Genomic DNA, 18,692 nt, shown 5'->3' on the forward strand with positions numbered 1-18,692 from the left:
CTCTAATACTAATTTCCAAATCTCCTCTGACCACAAGAGATGTGCCTGAGGAATGGAAGACAACTGATGGAATACTATTATTCAAGAAGGGAAGTAGTGATAAACCAGGTAATTACAGATCAGTGAGCCTAATATCAATGGTATGGAAGTTATTGGCAAAAAAATACTGAGGGTCAGAATTAATTTATACTTGGAGAGGCAACAATTAAATCAAGGATAGACAGCATAGCTTTGTCAGGGGATAACATCTAATAACTTTGTCTGAACTTTTCATAACGTAACTAAATATGTAGAGGAGGGTGTTGCAGTTGATGTGGTCTAAATGAACTTCAGTAAGACTTCTAACAAGGTCCACTGTTGGAGACTCATTGAGATGCTAAACGCCCAAGGGATCCAGATAATTTTGACCCACAAGTGGATTAGTGGCAAGAGGCAGAGGGTGATGGTCAAAGCAATTGGAAGTCTGTATCCAGTGGTGTTCTGCTGGGATCAGCGTTGGGTCCATTGCTGTTTGTGTTCCATGTGTGAAAGCAGGAGGTATGAATAAATAAATTCGTAGATGACAAAAATTGATGGCACGGCAAGTAGGAAAGCCTTAGATTACAGGGTGATATAGACAGGTCGTCAGATGGGAAGAACTGTGGCAAATGGAACGTAAGCCTGAAAAATGCAAGGTAATGCTTTTTTAAAAGAATAAAAAGGAAAGGGAATACACAATGAACAGTATAACGCTAGGAAGTACAGAGAACCACGGGGACTTTAAAATGCGTGTTCACAAATTCCTGATGGCAGCAGGATAGGTAAATAAGATGGTTATGGCAGTGTAGGGATTACTTGTTTTTATTATCTGAGGCATAGAATATAAGAACAGGGAGATTGTGATGGCACTGTACAAAATGTTCTTTAGGCTAAATGGGAGTACTGTGTGCAGTTCTGGTCACCACATGATAGGAAGGGTGTGTTTGCACTAGAAATGGTGCAGAGAAGATTCACCAGGATGTTTTCTGGGCTAGAGTATTGCAGCTTTGAAGAAAGACTGGTTCAGCTGATGTGGTTTTTAGAGCAGAGAAGGCTGAGGAGGGACATGATTGAGGTGTACAAAATTATGAAGGGGTTAGATAGTAAGGAACTTTTCCCTTAACAGAGAGTTCCACATCCAGGGGCATAGATTTACATAAGGGGTAGGCTATTGAGAGGTTTTGTGAAAACATTTTTCACCAAAAGAATGTGGAATCTGGAACTCTGCTTGAAAGGGTGGTAGAGGCAGGAATCCTTATAACATTTAAGAAGTAGTTAATGGGATGATATGATGCATGGGAACAGCTGTTGCTTCCATGAATTCTGGCACTACTCTGCATGTAATCCTTCTATTGTGCTTACCTAACCCCAGAGAACTCCGTATTACTTCCTTGGGAAATTTCTGGTTAAATAACTCCAGCCCCTAATTATGCGTTTGCATAACTTCAAGAATTGCCAAAGAGTATTAAAGGCAGCTAGACGTAATGAAGTCTTGTTCTACGATGGAGCAACGGTCACTTTCTTTCAAGATTCCTCAGCAGCGATACAACAGAGGTGCATGGGCTTCAATGAGGTGCAGTGGCCACTGAAAGCCACTGAAGTGCAATATGCCCTACTGTATCTTGCTATGTGGGGATGACATTTGACAACTTCACAAAAATGTTCAAAAAAAACCCGCTGAAGCCTTGGCTTTTGTGACTCCATAGAAGACAATAATCTGTAGTAGTAGACTGCAATTCACTGTAAAATTCATGCTTCAGAAATTGGGAGGGGGTTAAGTGGATTTATAAACATCTACTACCAGCAGTCCTTACTAATGGTTATAGATCTGATAAATTTAGATTTCAGCAAGGGACTAGACAAAGGTACACATTATCCCCACTATTGTTTGCAATAGCTATCGCAATTAGACATAATCCTTTGATATTTGGGTTGTCCAGTCGTGGAAAGCAACTCAGGATCATGTTATACGTGAAATATGTGTTTCTATTCATGTCTAAGGCAGATGTCTCTGTCCCTGTTATTATTGACATGGTGATTAGTTCCAGTTCCTTTTCAGGCTATAAAATTAAGTTTGCAAAATCCAAGACTATGCCTTTGGGAAGGCTTAGAGAGAGACCTCCCTTCCCTCTTCTTTCTTTCCCCCTCTGCTTCTTCTCCTTTAGATGGTCCTCCTCAGGGTTTACTCATTTGGATATTTCCATGCCAACAATTATAAAAGGCCATTGCAGTGGGACCTACATTGTTGGTCCTCCTTACTGATATTGTGGCTGGGCAGGCTAGCACTGATTAAGATGAACGTGTTACCTAGATTGCTGTATTCTTTTCCAAATACTATCACTGCTGCGTTCTGCTAAGGTTCTAAGGAAATTTTTTAGTATGATTAGCTCCTTTACATGGAAGGAAAAGAACCTCACTTAAAATTGATCAAAATGCAGCTTTCTTGTTCAAAGGAGGGGCTGGGGTGCTGAATATCAAGATGTATCAATTAGTCTCTCATCTTAGATTTATACGCGAGTGGGTAAGAGAGAATTTCACCAAGATTTGGCTTAATATTGAAGTTTGCCAGAGTATTCCTTACAAGCCTTGTTGTTTAAGGGTTTCAAGGATTACAAATGTGAGAATCAAATATCATTAACATTCAGCTTTGAAGATGGTCTGAGAGTTGGAAGGAAGATTTAATTTGACTTCCACTGTCTCCCATTCAGGGTAACCCAAGTCTCCCACCAGGTCTTATGGACCATGGTTTTGATATTTGAACGGTTATGGTGCTCATTAGGTTGGGTGACATGTTTAGAGGTGCTGCTTTGTTATCTTTTAAGTAACTGTGTCAACAATATGATATCCCAAGATACTCCTTTTTCAGGTACTTGCAACTTAGACTTTATTCTTCATAAAGGCACCTCTGCACCTTGTTGTTTGTGTTCTCCCATGGAAGAAAATCCTAATATTTTGACATCGATGGAACCAAATCAAGCGATCAGCAAATTTTTATGACACGTTTTAGATCCTGTGTGAATATGCCAGAGACACTGATCTTGTGGAAAAAAAGATTTTGCAGCAAATATAACTTGGGACAGTATCTGGGGAAATGTCAATAGAATCTTAGTCTATAATAGAACAAAGTGGACCCATCTTAAAATATTACAATGTCTACACCAAGCTTAAGGCACAAAATAGACCCCGCTATATCCTCACTGTGCCAAAAATGTAAATTGGTGGGGGGTGACCACACACATTCGCCATAACCCTATTACCTCGTCTGCAACAGAATCAGAGCAGGCGAGGATCCAACAACAGAAATCTCCAGTGACTCAGGTGGAAATTTACAGTCTCGTTCAAATGAGGCTGTAAAATCTTGCCCAACGTGTCTGGTCCTGTTTCAGAATTATATCTGGCTGGCTGGGCATACTTAAAGAGCTCGAGAAGATAGTTGATATGGCCTGAAGAGTTTACTTAAAACGTAGAACAGTACAGCACATAAACATGCCCTTCGACCCACGATGTTCTGCCAAACCTGGCGCTAAATTAAACTAATCCCTTCTGCCTGCTGTTGGTTCATATCCCTTTATTCCTTGCATTTTCATGCGCTTATCTAAAAGCTCCTTAAAATACCCCCATCATATCTGCTTACACCATCACCCCTGGCAACATGTTCCAGACTTACCACTGAGTAAAAAAACTTGCCCCTCACATCTCCTTTGTACTTTCCCCCTCTCACCTTAAGTGCATGCCCCTTCACTCAGACATTCCAACTCTGGGGGAAAAAAGATTCTTGAAACTCTATCTTGTGTTCCAGAACTAGCCATGCTTCAAGCCAAACTGTTCCAGTATAGCTGCACATTGACATCTACCCCACAATGTGTTAGATCTAGTATAAAAAAATGATGGATGCAGTATCAAGAGATCAATGCAGGAGCTTCTCAGGAAAACATCCTAGGCCCAACAATCTTCACTTGCTTCAATTACCTTCCTGCCATAATGTCAGAAGCAGGGAGTGCAGTGTTAAGTACCATTTGTGCATCCCCAGGTACTGAAGCACTCTGTGTCCACACGCAGCAGGATCTGGACAACATTTAAGCTTGGGCTAATTAAGTGACAAGTAACATCTGAATCACAGAAGTGCAAAGCAATCACTAAGAGAATCTATCCATTTCCCCATGACATTCAACTTCATTATCACTGCCAAATCCCCCACTATGAAAATCAACCAGAAACTGAACTGGAGCTGCAAAAGCAAGTCAGAGGCTGGGAATTACTGACTCCTAAATTCTGTCCATCATTTACAAACGCACAAGTTGGGAGTTTGATAGAACATTCTCCACTTGCCTGGATGAGTGCTGTCTTAACATCACGCAAGGAATGTTACATCATCCAAATGAAGTAACCTGCTTGATCAACATCCCATCCACCATGGTCAACATTCACTCTCTCCACCACCAGCAACAATGTCAACAGTGTGTATCTTATTTAAGATCCTCACTAGAAATCACTAGTAGAAACTCAGTAATACTCCTTCAACAGCACCTTACAAAAACTGTGATCCCCATCAACACCGTCACCTGCAAGTTCCCCTCCAGCCACTTAACATCCAAAATGTGAAATTCTTATCAATGTTCTGTCACTATCACTGGGACAAAATCCTGGGATTCTCTTCCTAACGACATGAGTATACCTATGCCAGTTGAAATAGTTCAAAAGATGGCCCATCATCACCTCAAGGGCAATTAGGGATGAGCAAATTATGGCTTTAACAGTGACGGTCACGTGACAGGAAGGAACACCAAAAAAGCTTTCAGGGTGTTCAAATTTCCTTGTACAAACCTCGAAATATATTTTACTTGAATCAGACCATTCCTTTCAATAGAATATGCCTCATCAGCTGTTAGAGCACAAAAGTAACTTGCATTTATATAGTGGCTTTAACATCAAGCTAAATTTATCAAGTCACATAAGGAGATAGAATGACAAATGATCAAAAACCTGGTCAAAGTAGTAAATTTTAAAGGTGCATTTTAATTAGAAGAGTAGAGGAAGAGGGCGGGGCGTTGAGAGGCAGAGTGTTTTAGGGAGGGAGTTCTGAATTTAAAACGTCTTTGCAGTTAAAAGCATGGCCATCAACAGGCTAATGAAAATAGAGGATGTGCAAAAACTGAAGAATTGAAGAATTCTAGAGCTCTGAAACAGTGGAGGGGCTGGAGGAGGTTGCAGAGACACGGAAGACCATGGAGGGAATTAAGGGAAAAAATTAAAAATTAATGTGTTGCTGGACTGAAATTAATGTAGGTCAGCACGCACAGGGATAATGAGTGAATGAGACTTTAAGAAACTTAGTATTACAGCACAATTTTGGATAAGTGCATGTGTAATGTGGCAGTCAGCAAAGCACTGGCATTACCAAGTCCTGTGATAACAAGAAAGCACGGATGAGTGTTTCGGCAGATAGTCAGTTCCACATTTCTACTACTAAATCAGCAAATCTAAATCTTTTCTTAGATATTAAGACAAATAGCAACAAAGGTATTTATCAATTGGTTTGGAATTCCTGCTTTATAGAGTTTTTGTTTGCAAAACTGATTTTTCTTTTTATCTGCTTTAAATTGTTAGATTAATGAAAGTAAATCATGGTTCTATTGGAACCATTTTGATATATTCCTCTTTAAAAATCTCCCCCTCTCCCAGACTGGAAAGCACCTTTACAAACACCCATGGGAAAATAACATTCTGCCAAATAACCTGAGTCTACAGACCACAAATAGTCTGCACAGCAACCTGGCTCAAAGTCCAAGCTCTTCACCATTTAACACTTAAACCTGCTATCTGCAAATTAATCCTGTGTAAATTCTGTGAGCTTGAGGTGGGTAAGATTGTTTTTAGTCGTTGCCTCATTGCTAGGTAAACCTGATATTGCAACGTCAAGAGTCACTGGTGGCCATAGCTTGCGCCATGTGTTTTCATTCCCATAGCAAGCCCAACAGTTCTCTTCATGAGCTTTGGGTGTGATAAAGTGTTATAGATTAACATGCAGTAATGTTCAATTATCTAAAACACACATTTTGCATAAAGTCCTAACAGCTGAACAACTGCAGATGTTTTCCCAACATGCTAGGTTACTTTTTAAGTTGTCAGATGAATCATAGAATCCTGACAGTGCAGGAAGCGGCATTTGGCCCATTAAATCTGCACCAATCATAATCTCACCCAAGCCCTATCCCCATAAGTCTACTTATTTAGATTACTAACCCTCTAACACTAAGGGGCAATTTAGCATGGCCAGTCAACCTAATCCACACATCTTTGGAGTGAGAGAAAAAACCCAGAGGAAGCCCACATTGACACAAGGAGAATGTGTAAACTCCACACAGTTACCCAAGCCGGGAATCAAACACGGGTCCCTGGCGAAGTGAAGCAGCAGTGCTAACCATTGTGCCACTGTACTGCCTACATTGGAGCAGCGGGTTAATTCATTATCAGTAAACAGTTTAAATTTTCTGCCAACTGTAGGGTAGATGTTTACTTTCTCTATCAACTTAAAAGGCATTCTGATGTAGGAACTCCTTGAAATGCTGATTGTTCCCTCGAACGATGCTGAGACATATTGCTGGTTAGCATGATCTGGCCTCTTGAAAGTTGTGTGGTATTAGACAAACATATGGGGCCAAAGGCAGATAAGTCCCCTGGCTCTGATGGCTTGCGTCCTAAAGGAAGGAGCTGCAGAGATAAGGAATGCATTTGTTATAATTTGATTCTGGAGAAGTACCAGAGGATTGGAAATCTGACAACGTGACAAAGGGAGAGAAGCAAAAGCGGGTAACTACAGTCCGAATAGCCTAACATCTATCATTGGAAAAACACTGGAATAAATTAAGGAAGTAATAGCAGCATATTTGGAAAATCATAATCTAATCAAGCAGCGTCAGCATGGCTGTATGAAAGGAAAATCATGCTGACTAAACTGGAGTTCTCTGAGGAAATCTCAACTAGAATAGAGAGGAACCAGATGATTTTTTTTAATTCATTCATGGGATATGGGCACTGGCTGGCCGGCATTTATTGCGCATCCCTAGTTGCCCTTGAACCAAGTGGCTTGCCAGGCCATTTCAGAAAGCAGTTGAGAGCCAACCACATTGCTGTGGCTCTGGAATCACATTAAGGACACACTAGGTAAGGTCAGCAGATTTCCTTCCCTAAAAGAACATTAGTGAACCAGATAGTTTTTCTGACTGACAGTCAACAATGGTTTCATGGTCATCAGTAGATCCTTAATTCCAGATTTTTTTTTTTATTACATTCAAATTCCACCATCTACCACAGCGGGATCGAACTTGGGTCCTCTGAACATTAGCTGAGTTTATGGATTAGTCGTCTTGCAGTAATAGCATTAGGCCATCACCTCCTTTGGTGTGTTGTATTTGGACTTCCAGAAGGCATTTAACAAGGTACCTCATAAAAAGGTAACAGCCCATAGTGTTGGTGGTAGTTTACTGGCAAGGACAGGAAGTTGATTAATGTGCAGGAAACACTGAATGGGGATAAAGGATTTTTTTAAGGTTGGTGATCTGTAGCCAGTGAGGTTCCACAGCGTTCAGTGCTGGGACTGCAACTATTTATATTAATGACTTTGGAGAAAAGAAGCAAATGTATTGCAGCCAAATTTGCAGGTGGCAAAAATAGATTGAAAGACAAGTTGCGAGGTGGTTGCAAACAGTTTACAAAGAGATATTGATAGGTTAAGTGGGCCAAAAGTTATCAAGTCGAGTACAATGTGGGAAAATGCGAAGTTGTTCATTTTGGAAGGGAGAACAAAAACAGTATTATTTAAAAGGGGAAAAACTGCAGAAAGCTGCAACACAAAAGGACTCCCGTGTACTTATGCATGAAACACAAAACTAGCAGACAGATGCAGCAGGTAATCAGATACGTTAATGGAATGTTGGTCTTTATTTCAAGGGGGTTGGAGTATAAGAGTAGGGAAGTCTTGCTGCAGTTGTACAAGGTACCAGTTAGACCACATCTGGAGTACTGCAAGCAGTTTTGGCGCCCTTATTTAAGGGAAGGTATTATTTCATTGGAGGCAGTTCAGAGAAGGTTCACTAGGGTGGACCCTGATATGGAGAGATTGTCTTTCAAGAAAAGGTTAAAGAGGTTGAGATCTTACTCTTTGAAATGTAGAAGAATGAGGTGATCTCATTGAAATGAATAGGATTCTTAAGGGGCTTGACAAGGTAAATGTTCAGAGGATGTTTCCTTTCACGGTGGAGTCTAGGACCGGACGGCATAACCTCAGAAGAAAGGGGTGCTAATTTAAAACAGACTAGGAGGAATTTCTCCTCTCAGGGTTGTCTCTTTGGAACTCCTTGCCACAAAGAATTGTAGGGGTGTTTACCTTTCATACATTTAAAGGGTGAGATAGATAGATTTTTGATCAGTAAGGAAATCAAGGATTATGGGGAAAGGGCAGGAAAGTTGACACAAGGCATGTCAGATCAGCCATAATTCTCTTGAATGGTGGAGCAGGCTTGAGATGCTGAATGGCCTATTCCAGTTCCTATTTCTTCTGGCCTTCATCTGCTTCCATTACCTTTTGAAGCAATGCACTCCAGATTGCAACAACTTATTCCATAAAAACATGTTCCCATCTCTCCTCTGGTTCTTTTGAGAAGTACCTTAAATCCGTGTCTTTGGGTTACAATCCACTCTGCATTGCAAACAGTTTCTCCTTACTCTATCAAAGTCCTCAATTTTGAACACTTCTTAACACCTCATCCCCTTTACTTTCTCTGTTCTAAAGAGAAACTTTCGCTTCTGCAGTCTCTTACTTGTGTTTTGAATTTTGACAACAATGGCCCCAAGGAACCTCCAGTATTGTGCCTGCAAAACTGTCAGAAATTAAACTATTATGAAGAGCCAGCTGGCTGTTCTATCTGGGCTGATGAGAATGACTTGGAAACCTTGACATGCACCAATTTATTTCACTCATTTATGGACAGCAGATTGGTTTTTCAAGGCAGTTACTGTGATGGGACAATGTGCATAATTGTACAAGTGTTAATTACATGGAGGGAACATTGGAGTTGGCAACTAGTTACAACCGGATTTATTGAGGGTGGTAGTTGAAGGTGACACTTAGAACTACCAGAGCCAAGCTGAAACAAGTGTTGCCCTAAATTCAGATATTCAAATGATAATCCTCATACATGCAGAATTTTTATAGCCTTATATTCTTTTGAAATCACATGTTAATGATATGGTGCAGAATACTGGGCTGTGACATAACATTACACAGAACATTGCATTGTTTGGATGGTGAATTTCCTGTCATGTATGGTTTTATACTTGCAAAAATGTGAGGTATATAAAGGATACAGTGTCCTTGTCTCCTTTCTGTTTAATTTTCATTTAAGCCTGCTTTATTAAAGTGAAGGCTATTTCAGTAGTCCATTACATCCAGAGAACCTGTCTATTGAAATACCTTTCTCTTTCCATGCCACAGCCCTTTGTAGAGTATGACAGTGCAGTGGATGTGTTCTTTGGATGCACCAATTTAAGAACATAAGAAACAGGAGCAGGAGTAGGCCATCTAGCCCTTCGAGCCTGCCCCGCCATTCAATAAAATCATGGCTGATCTGTCGTGGCTCAGTTCCACATTCCCGCCCTCTCCCCATAGCCCTTAATCCCCTCGCTTATCAAAAACCCATCAACCCGCATCTTAAAAATATTTAGCGAGGCAACCTCCACCACTTCAACGGACAGAGAATTCCAGAGATTCACCACCCTTTGAGTGAAGAAGTTCCTCCTCAACTCCATTCTAAACCGCCCCCCCCTTATCTTGAGGCTGTGCCCCCTAGTCCTACTGTCCTTTCTGAGCGGGAAAAGTCTCTCCACCTCTATCCTATCCATCCCATTCATCATCTTATACGTCTCAATGAGATCTCCCCTCATTCTTCTAAACTCTAACGAGTATAAGCCTAGTTTATTCAGCCTCTCCTCATAGTTCAACCCCCTCAACTCCGGCATCAGCCTAGTAAACCATATCCTTGCGTAAGTGCGGCAACCAAAACTGCACACAGTACTCCAGCTGCGGCCTCACTAGTGCCCTATACAGCTGCAGCAAGACCTCCCTACTTTTATATTCAATCCCCCTCGCTATGAAGGCCAGCATCCCATTAGCCTTCCTGACCACCTGCTGTACCTGCAGGCTGGGTTTTTGCGACTCATGCACAAGGACCCCGAGGTCCCTCTGCACCGTTGCCTGCTGCAGTTTTTCGCCATATAAGTAACAGTCCTTCCTACCATTATTCCTACCAAAGTGGACCACCTCGCACTTGCCAACATTAAATCCCATTTGCCAGTTCCTGGCCCATTCGCCCAGCCTATCTAGATCCTTCTGCAGACTCTCCACACCCTCCGCGCAATTTGCCGTTCCAACAATCTTATAAATGGTAGAAAAAGCTATAGACAGGAGGAAAGAAATATTTTATGCAACGTTTGGTTCGAACCTGGAATGCACTGCCTGCAAGTTTGCTGAAGGCAGATTCACTCAAAGCATTCAAGAGGGAACTGATTCATCTGAAAACAGAACACATGAGGGCTATAGGAAAAAGGCAGAGGAATGGTGATAGATAAATTGATCCTCTGGACAGCTAGCACAAACACCTTGGGTCGAGTGGCCTCCTGTGCTCAGTAGTTCTATGTTCCAGGATGAATTATTCAGAGACCTGAGATAATAACCCAAGACAAAGTCTAGTGACAGCACTCATGCTAACTTTGAACAGTGCTGTTGAATTTAATTGAATGATTAACAGAACTCTTCTTTTGTCCTCCTCATCTGCATGTGTTGGACAGATGAAAAATATTCTGGATTTTACAAAACTTGCAATATGATCAGATATGTACAGGCACACAACCCAATTTGTCAAGGGCAGGAATGGATAACACCATAAGTATAAACTCATTTGAACAAAGCAAGACAAATACATGAATAGCCAGGTCCATCCATAACTTTCCATTTTAACACAGCTATAGCAAATCACACCAATTGCATTTTGGACATAACAAATGAGCCAAGTTGCTCTACATGAGCGAAAAGAACAAAATATGACACCTAGCCACATAAGGAGGTAACCAAAAGCTTGATCAAATAGGTAGGTTTTCAAGAATGTCTCAAAGGAGACAAGTGAGGTGTGGAAGGGAAATTCTAGAGTTTAAGACCTAAGCAACTGAAAGCATAGTTTTAAATGGTGGAGAAAGTGAAGTCGAAGACACATAAGATGTCAGAAACCATATGGGGCAATTGCCTTTAATCAATCCAGACAGATTACAAAAAGCAGGAAGGTTATGTTGGAGTTGTATAGAACTTTGGTGAGGACTCAGCTGAAAGCTGTGTGCTGTTCTGGTTGTCACATTATAGGAAGGATGTGATTGCACTGGAGAGGGTGCAGAGGAGATTCACCAGGATGTGAATCTGGTGAAGGCATCATTTAAGTTGTGAAGAGAGGTTGGATGAGCTTAGGAAGTTTTTTGTTGGAGCAGAGAAGACTGTTGGATGACCTGATCGAGCTGTATAAGGTTGAGGGACGTGGATGGGGAGCACCTCTTTAGTTGAAGGACCAGTCATGATGGGACACAAGTACAAGGTGAGGGACAGGAAGCTTAGGACAGGTGTGAGGAAAAGTCTAATTATCCAGATGGTGGTGACAGACTGAAACACACTGCCTGGGAGGGTGGTGGAGGCAAGTTACCTCACATCCTTTAAAAAGTACCTGGAACAGCACTTTTTACATCATAACATTCAAGGCAATGGGGCAAGTGCTGGCAAACAGGATTAGTTAGGTAGGCAGTGCAGACTTGAAGGGTCAAAGGGTCTCTTTTGCACCGAGGTAAACAAAGCACAAATGAGGGTTTCAACAGATGAGCTGAGACAGAGTGAACTGGTCAATGTTGTGGAGGATGGAAATAGATAGTCTGCGTGATGGGTGCGAATATGTTGTCAATGTCAAAAATAACAAAAGTTGTGAACCGTTTGGTTTAGTCTCAGATAGTCGCCAAGGAAAGTGAGCAAGTTGGTACGTAGGGAATGAAATTTGGAGCAGAGATCAAAAACAATGGCTTCAGTCTTCACAATATTTAATTGGCAGAAACAAGACTGACTACATTAAACAGGAGAATACTGTTCAACTGTGTGGTATCAGAGTAAAGCTGCACTGTGCATAATCTATTGTGTTAGCTCAAGGACAATAGGATAGAAAGCTACTTATTTATAGTGGACGTAAAACAATGTTTCCAGCATCAAAACCGTTAAGCAACCCTTCAAACTAGTAGTCTGACTCATGTCAAATACTTGTCACAAAGTAACCACAGCTCTAAGCCTGATTTTCAAACAAGTTAAATGACTTCAAACATTTTAAGAACCATTAGGACACTATTTCTGACAGCACTCTCACAGCTAAGTTAAAACGTCATGGTTGCCAGCCCTATATTTCACTGCAGCTTACTGGAAGTGCTGCACTGTCAGAGGCACTTTCTTTTGAATGAAACCACCTCAAAATTTTAAATCCTCAACTAATGTCTCCAAAACAGACCAGCTGGCTTTTCATCTTGTTGTCAATGGAATATTACTGTGCATAAATTCACAGCAACATATACAAACTAAGATTGTACTTTGAAATAATTCTATTGCCTGTAAAGTGATTTGAAACACCTTGTGGATATTATGAGAGTAAAGGTTGTTGCTGATGCATAGTCAAAGTCATGTTGAGCAAAGCAAGGCTGAACAATAACAAAGAGACAATTAACCCTTTAACCTGTTTTGGTGGTGCTGCTGAAGGGTCAGTACTGAGCAAATACATAAGAACACTGCTTTTCTTCAAAAAAAAAGCCATAAAATCGTATATTAAAGTGTCTAACTGTAATTTAGCACTTGATAGCTATAGAATTGAGTACTACTTTTTGAAGTTGCAGGAAAAATATAGCTAAGTGCTGACTACAAATGGAGTATGTGAAAATATTCATTACCATTCTCCAAAACTGTCCCAGATGCAATAATAAAGTATATAAAAATGTTACACTTCAATTACAGGACTACGTGGCATGTTCATCTGATATACAGTTAGAAGTTCTAAGCCAATTAGATTTCACACATCTAGTTTCCATGCTTTGTAATCACAACTTTCCAAACAATTTATCCAATAGCAATTTCTTCGTAATTCACAAGGTTGAAAAAATTAAATAAAAATACCAAACAGCAATTTCATCACAGCAATGAAATAAGAACCGCAGGAAAAACTGACTTAAAAAGTATTTGTCAAACAAGTTGCTTTAGGCACTGAAGTTCTTGGCTAGTAAAATTAGAAAGCACTAAACTGATGCAAACAAATACGGTAGGTTTTATAGTATTAAAGTATTACACAAATGAATCATTACCTGTATAATGAGCTTGATATGTTGATTGGTAACAAAATTTTAGCTAGATTGTCTCGATGGGATACTGATTTAATTTACATTATGGAAGCAAAATGTAGTTCACAGTTAAGGCATAGGAACAGACATGTATATTCAGAATGAGTTGCAAATGAAATGGTAAACAAAATGTCTTGCTCTTGCATACAAGATCAAGATGAGACAAATGCAAATCACCTAGCTAGCACCCAACAAAATTTACATTTGATTTTTGTTCAAAGGTATCCATAGCATATTTGGTTGAGACTCTGTGTCTCAGTTTCCATAAGCCATTTTGGTGGGGTGGAAGGGGTAAATAACAGGGAAGACAGAGGTGGCAATAAACAATATCTTATTCAATATAACAGCTTTGAATAACAACTCAGAAACTAATCACTAACAAGGACCCAAGGAAGAAGTCAACCTTGTCTATGATATCTGTCTGTTTCTAAAAAAAAAGGCAGTCAAGTTTAGGGAACACAGACCCAACTGGACTGGGGCAGAGATCTCACTTTCTAAAGGTAGTGTTTGTATTAAATTGTCCTTCAAAACACTAACCAGAGCAAATTTTGAAGGTTCCCCATTTCTTCTTTAGGTCTCTTGAAGTGTACATGATGCCTGGCTCAAAACAATGATAACATGCAACAGGTGCATGTCAGATATGAAGTCCTGCTTTGGCAATTTACTTACAAATGTGCAGTAAAACTTTTCTTGCAGAAATGTTTCTTTCCCAATAATTATATTTTTGAAGCGCAAAAGACTATTTCTAAGTACAATCTATCCTTCTTATAAAATCCCACAGAAGTCTTGAAATAAAACCTGACTTCTAAAGCCCAGAATCCTGAGCTAGCTGAAGCATTGGTTCTGTAATCCTTTTATTTCACAACAGGTTTGAAGAAATTTTAATTTTTCAATGATGGCCAGCAGTGAATATGAAATATTTTTACAGTGAATCATATAAAGTGCTTGTTTGTCATTTCTTCAGAATTAGCTCTTCATACATAAAATTACTTGAAATTTTCTGTTTGTGATTTAATCATTAGAACTTCTAATGCATGAATGACAAATTATAAAATAAGCATTTTCCAAATATGTACTTACTTTATGGATATTTCTATTCGAGAGCATACAACACTTAACCCTTGTACTGCTGCCAACTTAATTTAACAACCCAAGTGTTCATTCTTTTGAACTACTCTCAAATTGGGTGATACAACAGCCTGTAAAAACAAAATACTCACCTAATCATTATAACTATTGGATTTTGTGCATTGGTAATAATACACAATGGAAAAAGTGCACTCAACAAAAATGCTACTTGCAAGATGCTCTTAATTTTTTATCTCAGCTTCACCTCTAGTATTTCACTCTAGCACTCAATACTACATGCTATCCAGCACTCTTACTAACATAACACTCTACTAACCGGAATTCCTAACATATCACTTTGTCATCTGGAAGCAATTACAAGTTATCCAGAACCTGTCCAGTATACATTACTATTTTACACTTAAAGTTTATTTATTAGTGTCACAAATAGGCTGCCATTAACACAGCAATGAAGTTAGTGAAAATCCCGCCCTCGCCAACTTCCACACTGAGGGAGAATTTAACATGGCCAATGCACCTAACTAGCACATCTTTCAGACTGTAGGAGAAAACCCGAGCATCCAGAGGAAACCTGTGCAGACGCTACAGACATTGACCCAAGCCAAGAATCAAACCCAGGTCCCTGGCACTGTGAAGCAACAGTGCTAACCACTGTGCCATTATGTCATCCCTGCTTTAATTTATGCTTTAATGTACTATCAAAAGATTAGAAATAAAATGTACACTGTTCTTTACTTCCAGAATACTTATATATTAGCTCATGCTATAAGAATTGTGCTGATATCCATTGGTAAGTGGAATTCTCCATTAACTGGCATTTTTGATTAACTCTCATCACCCATTCCCCACATATACAAGATAATAAAGATTTTAACAGTAAAAATTATCCCTTTGGTCACAACTCACTTTTGGAAATACAACATTTTTAATTATGTTTCTGGGCATTTTTAGTCATTCAGATGGTCAAATACTGAAAATTTCATAGTACCATTAAATGTCAGTCCAGTGAGAAGACTGTTGTATGCTGATTATAAACAAGATAATCTTTTTAAATGCTTTATGTGACACACCAAAAACAGAGGAAATGCACTGCAACTTCATGAAAGGGGAGATGGGCATCTTTTAGAGTAGTAGGAATAAAACAGCCAACATTATGCACAATCGGTACAATTACATTCCACTATGAATCACATCAGCATTGCACATTTCCAATTTTTTTTCCAACAGTGGTTAGCACTGCTGCCTCAATGCCAGACACCCAAGTTCAATTCTGACTTTGGGTGACTTGTGTGTGTGGAGTTTGCACATTTATTCAGTGTCTTCCTCCCACAGTTCATAGATGCGTAGGATAGGTGAATTGGCCATGCAAAATCACCCATCAGTTTCCCAAAATGCGACGGTATGGGCAATAGCAGGTAAATATGTGGGGTTACAGGGATGGGGCCTGGATAGGATACTCTGTCAAAGAGCTGATGCAGACCTGATGGGCCAAAAGGCCTCATTCTCCACAGTAAAAATCCTATGATCTGCTGAAGCCACTTACTTCTGAAAATAAGCTCATTACAGCAGGAAATGTAAATGGATTTAACAATTTATTAAAATATCAAATACCTTTAAAGTGATTTTTTTTATTCATTAATTGATTACTCGTGAGAAACTGCAAACATTAACTGAAATAGTAATTCCAACCAACAAAATCTGCATGGAGGTGCTTTCCTAGATTTTTTCCATCAAACCTCCTGGATAGAATTAAACAATGGCCAAGAAATCAATTTAATTCTTACTACTGAATGTGTTTGGAAATTAAGGTTTGTAGAAAATTAATAAAGTTGTTGAAAATATTTCAAAGTGACAAACATCTAATATTAATTATGGACACATTGCTAACGAAAAGCAACTTTCTTAGCTACTTCTACATCAACAAAACCTTAAAAGGATAATCCATTGTTAGGTTTACTATGACAGAAGTGAATTTATTACCTTTCAGCTGATCAACCACCACACTCTGGGTGCCAACCCTCTCCATCACTTTCCCATCCTCCTTCTGGTAACGTTCATCCAAGTACTTGGCCGTAACTTCGGAAAGGTGCACCTTTCCAGCCACCCCGAGCTGTTCCATCAAATTGGCCAAGTTCACATCGTTGGACCAAACGTCAAACTTGAAACGTTTCATTCCCAAAATACCACACAGGACAGTACCCGTGTGTACCCCGACCCTCATGTTAACCATTTCTTTTTTCTCCTGACAGAACTGCTCAATGGCCTGGATCATGCCCAGTCCCATCTCAATACAACAATATGCGTGGTCGGAGCGGGGCTCAGGACAGCCGGCCACACAGTAATAGCAGTCGCCCAAGGTGCTGATCTTCTCGCAGCCGGTACCTTCGCACAGACGGTCGAAGCGTCCGAAAAGGTCATTGAGGAGACCAACCAGCAGGTGGGCGGATTTGTTGGCGCTCATCTTCGTGAAGCCTACGATGTCCGCGAAGAGGATGCTGACGGGCTCCATGCGCTGCATGGTGAAGGGCCTGAAGATTATATGCGCTCTCTGGATAGAGGTTTTCTTCTTCTTGCTCTTGGGACTGGAGGTGGAGTAACGCTTGAAGGAGTTCTCACTCTCATCGTCCCCTTGCTTCATCAGCTCGTCCGCCACCATCCTGGGCATGACCGAATGGATCATGCGCTCCTTCAGGGCTTTCTCGACCTCCAGGTCCTTGCCGTGCATGATGGACTGGCCCACCTTCAGGAAGGTAGTGCGGGAGCGTACCTGCGACATAGTGAACAGATGGATGCCCACGGCATGGACACAGGCGTGTAGAAAAAGCTTGGCCAGAGCCTCCAGTAGCAAGTGCTGGCCTGAGTCCGACGGCTGGGGCCACTCACCGCTGCCCAGGTGATAACCCAATACTTCGAAGAGCAGCGAGTAAGAGACGCCGAAGAGAAAGCAGAGGTAGAGGGGCAGCGGCATGACGGTGTAGAGCAAAAGCAACACCTCCACACAGATGGAGAAACTCCCGACCGGCGACAGGTAGTTCCAGCAGAGGCTTGGGCCGCCGGCGCGGCTGTCATTCCCGTTACAGCCCAGGCCGCCGCTTCTGCCGCCCTGGAAGCGGGTAGCCAGGGACAGGGTGAAGACCAGCAGCGTGAAGAGTAGGGAGATTCGGACGTAGTGGTGGGCGTAGAGTCCGCTGAAGGTGACCGCCAAGAGGCCAACGCAGCACAGCATGAAAAGCAAAGTAGGCGCCAGGAAAGCGACCCCCAGAGCATGGTCCACCTCCCTCACGCTGCAGCCAAAGTAAATGGCCCAGAGTAGCGCGGCCACCATGAGGTAGAGCAGCGCGTACCTGAAGCGGCGCTGGGTCTGCGGGAAGCAGCGCTCCAGGCACGCGTCCTCCAAGTTCCGCGAGTCGAAGGCGGGGTCCCACCACTTAGCCGATGCCCGCTCGAAGAGCTGAGGAAACTTGCGGCGGCGACGCCGCGGGCTGCGGGTCGCCCGCTTGACTGACTCTCCCGAACTGCAGCTGGATGAGATGCTGTACTTGGTGGGCCCAGGGCCTTGGAGCTGAGGAGCCGCCGCCGCCTCCTCCTCCTGCTGCTGCTGTTGGTTGTTGTGACTCTTGATCTTGACAGCAACATGGTTGCAGTCTCCGCTGGCGTCGCAGTAAACCTCGGTGCCGCGCAACTGCTGAGCCGCCATGTAGAGTGTCCGCGACCCGCTGGGACGTGTGGTGGGAGCCGGAGTCGGCGCCCCGCCGCTAATGCTCTCGCCGTGTTGTGCTGTGTAGTGTACGGCCCCTCACTCGTTCCATCCACCATTTCCGCCGCGGCCGGGACTGACGGGGGGGAGGGGGGGCACTCATCCGGGAATCCGCCGCCGGAAACTTCGCTCATGCGCAAACATGCTCTCGCGCTCCTTCAATCAAATCAAATCCCAACCGCCATCGGTCAATGTCACGTGATCCTCCCGCCGGCCTGAAGCCTTCACTACGCAAGCGCTAGTTCAGGGAGGCGGGAAGGTGGTGAATGTTGTGCGACTGGGTGAAGTAGTGGTTGAATGGTAAACTGCACTACCAGAAAGGTAAAATGAGTTCACCATTTAAAGTTTATTTGTTAATGTCATAAGTAGG

At 41.8% G+C, this 18,692-nt stretch overlaps 1 protein-coding gene across 2 annotated transcripts in view; it reads right to left on the reverse strand.

Moving 5' to 3' along the window:
• Positions 1-18,426, reverse strand: part of adcy9b (adenylate cyclase 9b) — a 134,990-nt gene extending 116,564 nt beyond the window's left edge. For both annotated transcript variants that reach the window (XM_080206736.1, XM_080206735.1), the window contains exon 1: positions 16,546-18,426. In XM_080206736.1, the coding sequence (XP_080062862.1) occupies positions 16,546-18,262 (1,717 nt within the window). In that variant the 5' untranslated portion in view covers positions 18,263-18,426. The remainder of the gene's footprint in view (positions 1-16,545) is intronic.
• Between the last annotated feature and the right edge of the window lie 266 nt (positions 18,427-18,692).

Source organism: Carcharhinus amblyrhynchos, chromosome 18 (genome assembly GCF_965287045.1).
Source record: "Carcharhinus amblyrhynchos chromosome 18, sCarAmb.v2.hapA, whole genome shotgun sequence".
Taxonomy (NCBI): Eukaryota; Metazoa; Chordata; class Chondrichthyes; order Carcharhiniformes; family Carcharhinidae; genus Carcharhinus; species Carcharhinus amblyrhynchos.